The sequence below is a fragment of the Acanthisitta chloris genome, unplaced genomic scaffold, assembly GCF_000695815.1.
Source record: "Acanthisitta chloris isolate BGI_N310 unplaced genomic scaffold, ASM69581v1 scaffold83, whole genome shotgun sequence".
Classification (NCBI taxonomy): Eukaryota; Metazoa; Chordata; class Aves; order Passeriformes; family Acanthisittidae; genus Acanthisitta; species Acanthisitta chloris.
In genome coordinates, this window is record NW_008664070.1 from 1 (window position 1) to 11,961 (window position 11,961).

Here is an 11,961-nt window from a genome sequence, read left to right on the forward strand (position 1 = left end):
AAAATAAATATTAAAAATCTTTTCATTTCTGAAAGAGCAACCAGAAGAGCAACCCGGCTGATTCTGTGACTCCAAACAAATGAGGTTCTAATGTTCTCACATAGTATCCTACCCTACCATTAAGTGTTCCCATAAACCAAAGGAGATTTTAAGGGTTTAGTTCTTACATAGTTTTTTTGGGTTTTTTTTGTATGATCATTGCATTCTCACACGTTTTGGACATCTGCTTTTGAATGTAAGAATATTCATCCTCATAGAAATCTTGTTTACCTAGTATTTTATTTTTATTATAGATCATACTTCTCTAGCTGCAGGATAGTAAGCTCCTAACTAGTAGATCATAGAATCATAGAATCGTAGATCACACATGGTCAAGCATAGACATACGCTGGATTATGAGAGTTCAAATTACTGGGTTGCATGAAAGAGCATTCTGAAAGGCAGTCTACCACAGCTTCTAAAATCTCTTACACATTCTCTGACAATGAAATAAGTCTTGATCACATAGTGAACTATCTATTTATATTATGGAGTATCCCATCCGCCAAGATTCTGCGATGGGGACAATGCATATTGAAAAGTAAGATGTACTGAAGACAGATGTCTTTCAGAATGCAGTGGGAAGACTCACAAGGAACAGATGAGGACTGTGAAGAGTCATACTGGTGCTTTTATCAGAAAGCAATCACAAGAGGTACAGTGGGTGGCAGTCTGTTTTCATGAAGGAAGTCTTCATAAACAAAGAGTATATTTTAAAATCTCAGTATTGACTTTGTCATGGACTTCAGAAACGTTAGTTGTGCCTGTGTACTGAATTGGATAACAGGTCTATTTGTGTGTAGTTTTGCATAGCTGTCAAACAGCAGACTTCCAGAACTAGCCTAACTCCAAATCCACTCACCATCCCTTTTTTATGACGATAGGTGATCCTGATAAAACGTAACTGGTATTTTCCACCAGTTAATTCCTTTTGTCTGCAAGAAGATGAATAAAACTTTGTAAGGCTGAGGTACAGCATATAACTTTCTATCTGATGTTTGTGGGGAAGGGCTGTAGACATAGTCTCATGAACTGTGCTGCATTTCTTGATGTCTTTTATTTATTACTGTAAGACATGATTGCTTGGAAAAAAGCAACACACAGACTTACACAAAGGCAAGGCCCCTAAAAACATACTAGCAGAGGCTATTGCTAATGTTGTTAATCTTATCACAGTGTCTAGGCACTGTGACAGAGACCCACACCCTTCTGTGCTATTGTTGAATTAGCAGTTTCCTCAAGTCTGGAAATTGCAAGATTCCTATATTGTTCAGTTGTGATTGCACTAACATTTACTTGGACATTAATTCTGTTCCCCAAAACCTCAGATTTTCTCTGTGTTCAGAGACAAGCTAATGTTGTTAATCTTATCACAGTGTCTAGGCACTGTGACAGAGACCCACACCCTTCTGTGCTATTGTTGAATTAGCAGTTTCCTCAAGTCTGGAAATTGCAAGATTCCTATATTGTTCAGTTGTGATTGCACTAACATTTACTTGGACATTAATTCTGTTCCCCAAAACCTCAGATTTTCTCTGTGTTCAGAGACAATTTGGAAGGCAGTACTACTCACCTGAACAACAGGATCACAGAATCCTTGAGGTTGGAAAGGGCCATCTAGTTCATCAAGATTAAAATCACTTAGTCCACTTTCCAACTCAAAGCAGTTGTCCAGGACCATGTCCAGTTGAGTTTTGATTATCTCCAAGGGCCAAGACTCCACAACCTCTCTGGGCAAACTGTTCAAGTGACTGACCACTCACACAGTGAAAAAACCCCAGCAAACACCACCAAAATTTTATTTAGTGTTTAGATGGAATTTCATGTGTTTCAGTTTGTGCCCATTGCCTCCTGTTCTGTCACTGAGCACAACTGATAAGAGCCTAGGTCCATTCTCTTCTTTCTTTCCCATCAAGTATTTATAGAAATCAGTAAGATCCCTAGTGAGCTTTCTCTTCTACAGACTAAACACTCCCAACTCTCTCAGTCTCTCATCAAATGACAAATGACTTTTTGCCAGAGGTAGCCCAGTATGTCCATGTCTCCTTTGTACTGAAGATCTCAGACCTGGATCCAGCACTCCAGATGTGCCTTACTCTACCAGTGCTGAGCAGAGTGGAAGGATCACCTTCCTCCACCTGCTGGTTATGCTTTTTCTGATGCAGCCCAGGATGCCATTGGCTGTCTTTGCTGTGCAGGTGAGTTGCAGGTGAATTGTCAACTTCTTGTCCAGCATGTAACCCACCCAGGTCCTCTGTGGAACTATTTTCCAGCTCACTGGCTCCAGCATGTGTTGGTGCCTGGTTTTGTTCCTTCTTAAGGGCAGAACTTCAAATTTCCCTTCGTTGAATTTTATGAAGTTCCGGTCAGTCCATTTCTCCAGCCTATCCAGGTCCCTTTAAACGACACCACATCCTCATGGAATGTCAGCTGCTCCTTCCACTATTGTATCATCTGCAAAACTGCTGAAGATGTACTCTGTCCTGTCATCCAGATGATGCTGGTGTTGGCTCCCATATTGACCTCTGAGGCACACTGCTGGTGACTGTCCACCAGATGGACTTTGTGGCAGTGATCAAACCCCACGGGCCCAGCTGTTCAGTGGCTTTTTGATCCACCTCATTGCCTGCTTATCTAAATTGTATTTTGTCAGTCCTCGAAGTTGTTTTGAGAGATAGCATCAAAAGCCTTACTAAAGGTGAGGCAAACAAGATCCACTGCTCTCCCCTCATCTAACAAGCCAGTCATCTCATTGTAGAAGGTTATCAGGTTGGCCAAGCATCATTTGCCCTTCGTAAATCCATGCTGACTAATCACAATCACCTTCTTGTCCTTCATGGCTTTGGCAAGAGTTTCCAGGATCGGTTAATTCATTACCTCCCCAGGAACTAAGGTGAGGTTAACCAGCCTGTAAGTTCCTAGATCCTCCTTCTTCTCTTAAAGACAGAGTGATATTTGCTCTCTTAGAGTCCTCAGGGACCTCTCTCAGTCACCACATTGTTTCAAAGAACAGAGGTTTGCCTTGTAATGGCATGACCCATCCTCTTCAGCTCTATGCATGCATCCAAGTCACTCCATGGACTTGTGTGTGTCCAGTTTTTTCAAGTGCTCCCTAACCTGATCTTGCTCCACCCAGGCTAATTCTTCCTTGATCCAGCCTTTTTCTCTAGTCTTGTGAGCCTATGATTCCCCAAGGCTGGTTTTATCAGTAAAGATAGACGCAAATAAAGCATTGAGCACCTTGTCCTTTTCTGTGTCCTCTTTCAACTCGTACCTGTACAAAACTTCCCATTACTCTTCACATTCATCACCTCATTCAACTCCAGGTGGGCTTGGGCTTTCCTATTCTCATTCCTGCATGATTGGACAGTGTATCTGTACTCCTCCTGGTTCAGCTGTCCCTGCTTCCACTTAACATATATTTCCTGCTCATATCTGAGTTTAGTTGGCAGCTGCCTGGCCATCCATGCAGGCCTCATGCTGCCTTTGTTTTCTGCATGTCAGGATGAACCATTCCTGAGCTTGAAAAAGGTGTTTCTTGAATATCAGACAGCTGTCCTGGACTTGTCTCCAGGTCCATAACCCATGAAACTCTTCCAAGCAGATGTCTGCAGAAGTTCAAGTTTGCTCTGCAAACTTTAGTCCCAATTTTTTCCCTTCTACCTCCTATCAAAATCCTGAATCCACCATCTCATGTTTACTGCAGCAAAACCCTTCAAATGTCCATCTATTTCTTCTGGTATTGTGAGTATCAGGACAGACAAGCACCTCCTTATTGACTCTTCAGTCACTAGTCAGGAAGTTGTCAACACACTGAAAGAATCTGTTCTGTTCTGAAGCCTTAGTTTGACCAGTTCATATCCTTCAGCCCAAAGAAAATTCCTTTTAACCTGAAACTTCCAGCTGCTATTCTTGGCAATGATGACTTTGTGCTATCACAAAGCAAACTCTTTAAAAACTTGTGCTGCTTTAAGATTGTTGGCATTTTTAAGCTTGTTGCCCATGCCATTTTCCTCTAAGCTCATAATCAACTAGTTCATTAGCTGAAAAACAGATTGTATCAAAATATTAGGTATTAACAGTAATGTTCTCCTAATCTCAGTAACCTTCCTCTTTCAAATACTTTATTGCATACTGCAGGTTGAAGATGCAGTTATCTTCTGTTCCACATTTCTGGATCCATTGAGACCTTACAACATCTGCAGAGGGCTGGAGCTGTAAGGGGCACTGCAGAACTGTTCTGGAATTGGAATAAAGGAAGAGAAGTTTAGCTCTTCCTGATTGTCCATAAATTACATGGAAAGCATCTGTTCCTACAGCAAAACATCAAAGAGCAAACTTCAGCAGTATTCCAGAAGTACTTGCTTTCAGTATGACTCAGAACTGTAGTCTCAGCCATTTCTCACTCATTTGGACTTACTTTAATAGTTGCCTGGTAGAAAAGATTGATTTTCACAGGGAAAAATGTAATAATTTGAATTTGTACAGGACAGGCATTTTGCTATGGGCTATCTCCAGGTTAATCAAGCTCACGTGCTGCAGTTGATCCTTGCACCAATACTTTTGCAGTGCCCACTGCCTTCAGGATCTGGGACTCTGGAGTAAAGAAGCAAGACATCTAGAGGGAGGGGTATGGTAGTGCTAGGAGGTAAGACTGTGACAAGGTCACTTGGCAAAGTAGGTTCTCAGTTCAACTGTTTTGTAAATATTGTGTTGTGTCCCTCTGACTTTTATTCTCTGTGTTGTGCTGCTTCTCAGTTACTCTGAAAAATCTTTATGTGATGAGAGCATCTTCTATCAGCTTCTGTCTTTTTTCAGGGACACTTTTTTAGACTCTGGGCATTTGAATACATTTCTTGTTCTCAACTTGTCTCCAACTGATTTTTCTTCCTCTGTAGTTTGTCCACCCCATTTTATCCTGCTTTCCTTTCTCCTTACAGCAGTTGAAGGTTAGTATGTTCTTCCCAAACAGGATGAAATTCTTCGAAAGACTAAACCAATCTAATTGTCAGTTGCCTGGCCTTAGCCATTGTTATCACCATGACATGCATTTCTAATGCATGTACAGCCATAATGCTTAACCCTATGTGATAATTTTTCCATGCCTGGAAAAATTTGAGGTCAAGATGGACGGGGCTCTGAACAACCTGATCTAGTTGAAGATGTCCCTTCTTATTGCAGGGGGTTGGGCTAGATGACCTCTAAATGTCCCCTCCAACCCAAACCATTCTATGATTCTATGAAAAAGCAAATCTCCGTCTACAGGCAATGTCACACGTGCAAATCTGAGTGAACCTTCATGGCTGTGGCTGGAACACAAATTTGCTCAGTGATTTTGTGGGAGAAAACCTATATGTAACAGTGGAAGGAAAGGTCCAAGCCTGTCTTTTTTTCTGGCACTTTTTGCATAATTACTAGGCCATTTGTGTCAGAAATGGGATACAGGGTCCATTTTTTTAATTCCCACAGTCTTAAGCTGCAGTAGAAGCAATTGCTTTTAGAGATAGTTCAGAGGAGCCAGAGAAGATTTTCCTCCTGCAATTGCTAGATCCCTCTGAGGAACTGTGAGCATAACTAAGCTTCTCTGTTCAGCAGCCAGGATGAAGCCAGGCTGGATGAAGCCTTAAGCAACCTGATCTAGTGAGGAGGTGACCCTGCCCATGGCAGGTGGGGTTGGTACTAGATTATATGTCAAGTCCTTTCCAAGCCCTAAATTCTATGAATCTATGAAGTGTGTTAAGTGTATTATATTGTGGTCTTATCCTGAATAGTATGCACATTGTGTCATATAAGCAAATACAAGGCATTTGTTTTAAATACAAAATTTATTCATGAATTCAATAGTGAAATAGCAGCAGTTTTTACCTCAAAATAAAACAAGTAACTCAAAAGGCATGCAATACAAAAATAATCAGTTTCAACAAATAATCTATGAATTCCAAACAAAAGCTGGGTTAGTGGGTTTCCCAAGTCAGCTAATGTTTCAAAACCAGAAATGAAGGCTTTCATTCAAAACTTATGAGGCACAGGGCATTTAATATTGGTAACAGCATGATGCTTCATTTATCTTGTGGCGTAAGAAACTCCTACTGCCCGTAATGGTGAGTTTTATAAGATACAGCCAGAGCATTTCTGTCTTTATGATGATTTATTCTGATTTAAAATACTCAGCACCTTTATATATCCCCTCCAACGCTGCTCAAACTCGCAAATGCTCAATGCTTTCCATATGAAATTTCAGCCCAAGTAGTGTACTATTAGGGATCACTGACAAAAGTCTTCTTCCATTTGTCCCTGCTTCACAGATGCAGGATTTTGCCAGCTGCCTGTCTCAGGTGTTTTTACAGGTGTTGCTCTTTCTGAGGTCCCCTGGACGTCTGCATCCTGTTGGTAACTGATTTCTTGAGTGGATGTATGAGAATTTGACTCTACTCTGAGGTTTGAGTCTTGTTCAGCTGTTTGCTGCTGCCATAGGTGCCACACAGACAATTCGTATGGTGGTGGCTGCTCCTGCTCATTTGTTTCACTGACAAACTCTGCTCTGCTTTCACTATATGGAGGTGGAGGGATATTGACTTCTTGCTGTTCTAGTATGCAGGCAACTGACAGTGGAGAGATCTCTTTTTCAGGATCTGTTCTGCCTTCATAGGAGGGAGGATGGAAGTCAGGCCTAGAATAGGCAAGCCAAAAAGGAATACATCATGGTGAAATGCAATTTATCTCACAGAGCTTGGTTAGATACTTTGTCTGTTACGTTTTCTAAGTTTATATGAGGTTTAAACTGTAAATGGAAACCTAAGTAGGTTTAGAGCAATAGAATATATTAACATAAAAGAGTAGGCATAGCTGGGATCACCTCTTGTGTCTTTGTACAAAACGTTTTATTAAAACACAACATTCTAAAAAGACAAGCCAACCCCGTGAGAATTCCCACTTATGGCATGCAAACACTTGAGCTTGTGAGTATTTCAACAAGTGTCCAAGAAAAGTTTTATTTGGAAGAAGAACATGATCACTGTTCAGAGTTATTTATTATTACAATAACCATTGTTTTCCACAGTTTTAAAATACATGTTGTATGTCTCTGCTTATCTATCCAAAATATGCTGAATGCTGGTTTAATAGTACCTTCAGAGCACCCATGGTCAGTGTTTCTGGTGTGGTTTCTACAACAGTGCGGGAAAAGTAATTTGTATCCACTGACCCTGTTAAAGTCTTCTGTCAGGCCTAGTGCCAATCATTTTAATAAACTCTCTCTCAGGAAGCCTCAGACTTTGTTAAGAAATAAAATCATATGATCATAAAATGGTTTGGATTGAGAGGGAACTTAAAGATCATCTAGTTCCAACTCGCCTGCCATGGGCAGGGACACCTTCCACTAGACCACATTGCTCAGAGCTCCATCCAGCCCCACCTTCCAGGGATGGGATATCTACAACTCTGGGCAACCTATTTCAGTGCCTCACCACCCTCACTCACAGTAAAGCATTTTTTTCCTAGTATCTAATATAAACCTAACCTTTCTCAATCTGAAACCATTCCCCCTTGTCCTGTCACTACATCTCCTTGCAAAAAGTCCCTGTCCAGATTTCTTGTAGCCCCTTTAGATACTGGAAGGTGCTATAAAGTCTCCCTGGAGCCTTCTCTTCTCCGGACTGAAGCACCCCAGCTCTCTCAGCCTGTCTTCATAGGAAACACAGAATCTATTGGGTTGGAAAAGACCTGTTACATCACCAAGTCCAACCTTTGGGACAGGTGCTCCAGTCCCCTGATCCTGTTTGTGGCTCACCTCTAGACCTGATTTAGCAGGTCCATGTCATTCCTGTGCCAAGGACCCCACCATGGATGCAGTGCTCCATGTGGGCACTCACAAGACAGAATACAGGGGCAGAATTGCCTCCCTTGACCGGCTGACCATGCTTCTTGTGATGCAGCCCAAGATATGGTTAGCTTTCTGGGCTATGAGCACACACTGCTGAGTCATGCTGATTTTCTTGTCAACCAACACCCCCAAGTCCTTCTCCCCAGGGCCGTTTGCAATCCATTCTCTGTCCAGCTCATATTTGTGCTTGAGGTTTACCCAGCCTAGGTGCACCACCTTGCACTTGGCCTTATTAAACTTAATGAGGTTTGCAAATAGTGGGGACAATTAGACAAAAAACTTTAGCAGGAGCCATATAGTGAGCTGAAGATCCATGCATAACAATATTGATAAGCTATATGAGCACCTGACCCACATCAGCACATCAGGAATTGCCTGTTGAGATGGAACTCAGGACTCTCCTGCAGTAACCTCATGAAATTGGCATAGCTGCACTTGTTGCCTCCATGCAAGGCTTTGGAAACCGTGAAACTTTCTGTGGTTTGTGTAGCATACCTTACCTTATGTATTGTTTGCATGACTTGCTGTTTGCACATCACTGCTTGCTCTAGTAAATAAAATTTCAGACTTCTGTTCTCTTCATAGAAATATAATAAAATGGCTACATATATTTTAGTTTCTAAAAACCTTGTATTGCTTCTTTATTCTCATAGTATGCTTAAAAAGTAGCATCCCTCCCTCCCTCCCAATTCATCAAAACACTCATACAGCAATCTGTAACACATACCTGTCTATGGTGCAGACACGGAGCTCTCTGCAGCTGGGATTTCGAATTAAGATGTCAAGGGCCCTGTATTTCAGGACTTTATGGAAAGTGCTCCAGAAAATGCCAGTAACAAGGAGACAGAGCCCCAAAGCTAACAGGCAATAATACACCAGCTCATTATTTTGACATCTGCACGTAGATGAATTCGTGGAAACGCAAAGGACTCCCAGACAAATAGTGAAGAAACTAAGTAAGAGCACAAAAAGACGAATGAAGGTAAAACCACCTTTTGGCATCTTTCACAGCAGACACAGCCCTTTGCTCCTGTCTGCTGTTTGTTTGCTGGCCCTCTTGGCTGTACTTCTCATCTTCCTGCATGGATACTTTATGTACTTCAGGATCAACTGAAGCAGGCAGTTTTAAGATACTCATTAACTCTTTGAGGGACTTATAAACTCTTTTGAGATTAATTTGTAGTCTTCTATCTACTTTCAGGAAGGAAACAGAAACTTCCTGAACCATTCCTTTGCCACTGCAATCTTCAAAGTGCACACTGGATTGCTGCATTTATTGCATGTTACAATTTGCAATGGTTTATACACAGCTAGTTTATGAATGAGACCTGTATTTGTTAAATTTGAGTTTGACTTAAAAACAACAAACAACCTACAAAAATGCTGCTTATAAATCCCTTTTGATAGTTTGAAGGGAAACTGTGCTTCTTTCTTAGTCATTCGTTTTCATCATCCATCAGATTTTGGTCTCCTGTTTGTAACACATTATTCAACAGCCTTGATATTTTTAATAGTCTTTTGAAAAATAACAGATTTCTAGCTTGCAATGTATTATAATAACGGACTTTAGTGACATGAAATAAATCAAGATTACATAATGTCAAAAGAAGAACACAGGCGTGCAAGAAATCTTCTTTCTCTGGAGGTTCAGTAGTTGCAGGCTCATTCCAGGCTGGGATTAGGTATGCTTAGCATGTTCCTGGGCTACCACCATTTTTGCCTAGGAAAGGGCAAATTGATTTTCATCTGCCTTACTGTGAAACAGTGCACAGAATGTCCCAGACACTGCAGCACTGACAACTGGGTGCTTCCCCGGCAACCAAAGTGCTGCAGGTGAGCCTGGACAGGCTGCGGGGTGTTGTTTCTTGATGTGACCACTTTTACTGCACAGTCAGAGAGGGAACTGAGGGGGGCAAGCCAGTGAAACATTGCGTGGAGTTAATGCTGCAGGTAAGACTGCTGCATTATTCAGCATTTTAGCGGAGTGCAGATACATGGAGGAGCTGAACATGTTTATTTGTATAAGAAGTTCAGCATTTGTACTAGTGTGGTCTGTGGTCTTTCTTATGGAATAGCGATAAGCAACAGTTACCTTGAAATCTGAACTAAGAATGCCCTTTGTTACTGAATGCAAGTTAATTTTCTGGCCCTTACGATAAGAACAAATTTTTCCAGGAGTTCCTCTGCATCTTGCCCATGCATATTTGGTAATGAATTATACAATTTTTATCTTTGTGGTGTAGAATTTTACAGTCAATCTTGTTCACAGTGAGCTCTCCTGTACTGTGTTTCCTTCTTAGAAAATGGGAGTCCATGTTGTGCATTGGTACTTTTAATACTCTTTTTATTTCTTTGGTGATGAAGGCTCCCTACAGAGAAGATGAATTCTGGTCTTGTCATCCTGTGGCAAAGACACAACTGCACATGATGAGTATAGTGCTAGGAAACTGGCTGTAAGTGTTACAAGTCCATTTTCCATGCGCTCTGAGTTCATGTGCCTGCACTGCAGGGAGGCTGTGGGCTGCTTTCACAGGGATGCCTTTCAAAAATTAGCTCTCCATGAAGTTAGCTTGCTTATTTTCTGAAAGATTAGTTCCAGCAGACCTTGAGGATGAGCCAGGATACATACAGAGCTATGTAGGATAGAATTGTATCTATACATACACTTATACACAGACATTGACTTGGAAGGGGAATGGGCACAATAATAGTTGTTCTCTGAGAGGGAGTGTCATATCACCTTTTCCCTCTGACTTGTCAAGATAAGGCAGCACTAAAGAATATTGGTGTCTGACAGGTATCATCTAGATTCAACAAAGGATTTATTTCTCTAAGCACTAGCTGTCACCATCTAATACCCTAGGCTAGAGAGCCTAGGAAGCTGACACGAAGCACTTGCATGCCTCATGCAGTCTATAAAAGAGTCCAACACTTCAGACTGGAATGTAGGGCAGCCCTGAGGAGTGTCTGTGAGCTCCCAGAAGAGGCAGTAGGAGGCAATACATCTCTTAGTGACCAGGTTTCCTAGAGGTAAAGCTACCCCAGATCTATACTGGACTCTGAACACCACTCACAGGTTTCTCCTCAGCTGCTTAACCTGGGGCTGATGGGTATTATAACAGGCAGTTCACACCTCCCTGTACTGCTCAGTAAGGTGCAAGCTGCAAAAACAGCAAAATAAAAAAAAAAATCAACTGCAAAAGCAGCTGGTGAGCACAACAAACAGATCCCTCCCTTTAAGAGATCTACTCCATTGGAGAAGACATAAAGTGGGGCAGATTCCCACTACTGTAAGCTGCCACTTTGCATGTGTGTAGGTGCGTGCTTCTCAGGGACTGGGTGATCATGGAAAACTGTTTTTTCAGCCACTGGTTTCACAGAATTCAGGTCTTTGAGAGAGGTGGCCCACTCATGACAGAAGAAATGCCCCTCGTGATTACCCCTCAGAAACCACAAGGGGTAAAACCATGTGTTGGAGCTAGGAGTTTGTGAGGGAAGATGCAAGTGGAGACTGGGGACATGAGAGGCAGGTGGGGCACAGCAAAACCCCTCAGAACCACAGTAGCATTAGTGTTGCTGGATGCACACTCAACAGCAGCAACTGCTCTTCCAGAAATGTTGCTACAAATGTGTAAGCATATGACAGAAACACATTAAAATAAACTAGTTAACTAGGAAAACAATTTATATCTGTCTTGCCTAACATGAAGTCCACCAGTTCATCTTCCTGCTGCTGCAGGACTGTCTCTCAGGGCACCTTTGCTTCATGCTCTGTTGTTTCAAATATGCTGTTCCTGCAATTTGTTTTTCCCCATGGGCTAAAAGAACTGCCTACATTTACAATAATATTTCTCCTGTATAATTTCTACTTTCTCCCTATCTGTTAAATGTACTTTACTTCACAAAATATTTTTTCTTACTTTTGGGGTTTTTGATGCTTCAGCTCTTAACCCACATGAACAGAAATACTGAGTTATTCATGACTGCTATCCAAAGTTCAGATAATTAATGTAATTCACATCTTCTGTAGTACTTTTCCT

At 41.6% G+C, this 11,961-nt stretch overlaps 1 protein-coding gene across 1 annotated transcript; it reads right to left on the minus strand.

Annotated features, from left to right (window-relative positions):
* Nucleotides 1-6,303: 6,303 nt before the first annotated feature.
* Nucleotides 6,304-8,923, minus strand: TMEM252 (transmembrane protein 252). The gene is made up of 2 exons (XM_009071165.1): nt 8,649-8,923; nt 6,304-6,709 (listed from the first exon to the last, which is right to left on the minus strand). Exons 1-2 carry the CDS (start codon nt 8,921-8,923, stop codon nt 6,304-6,306), a joined length of 681 nt encoding a protein of 226 aa, XP_009069413.1.
* Between the last annotated feature and the right edge of the window lie 3,038 nt (nt 8,924-11,961).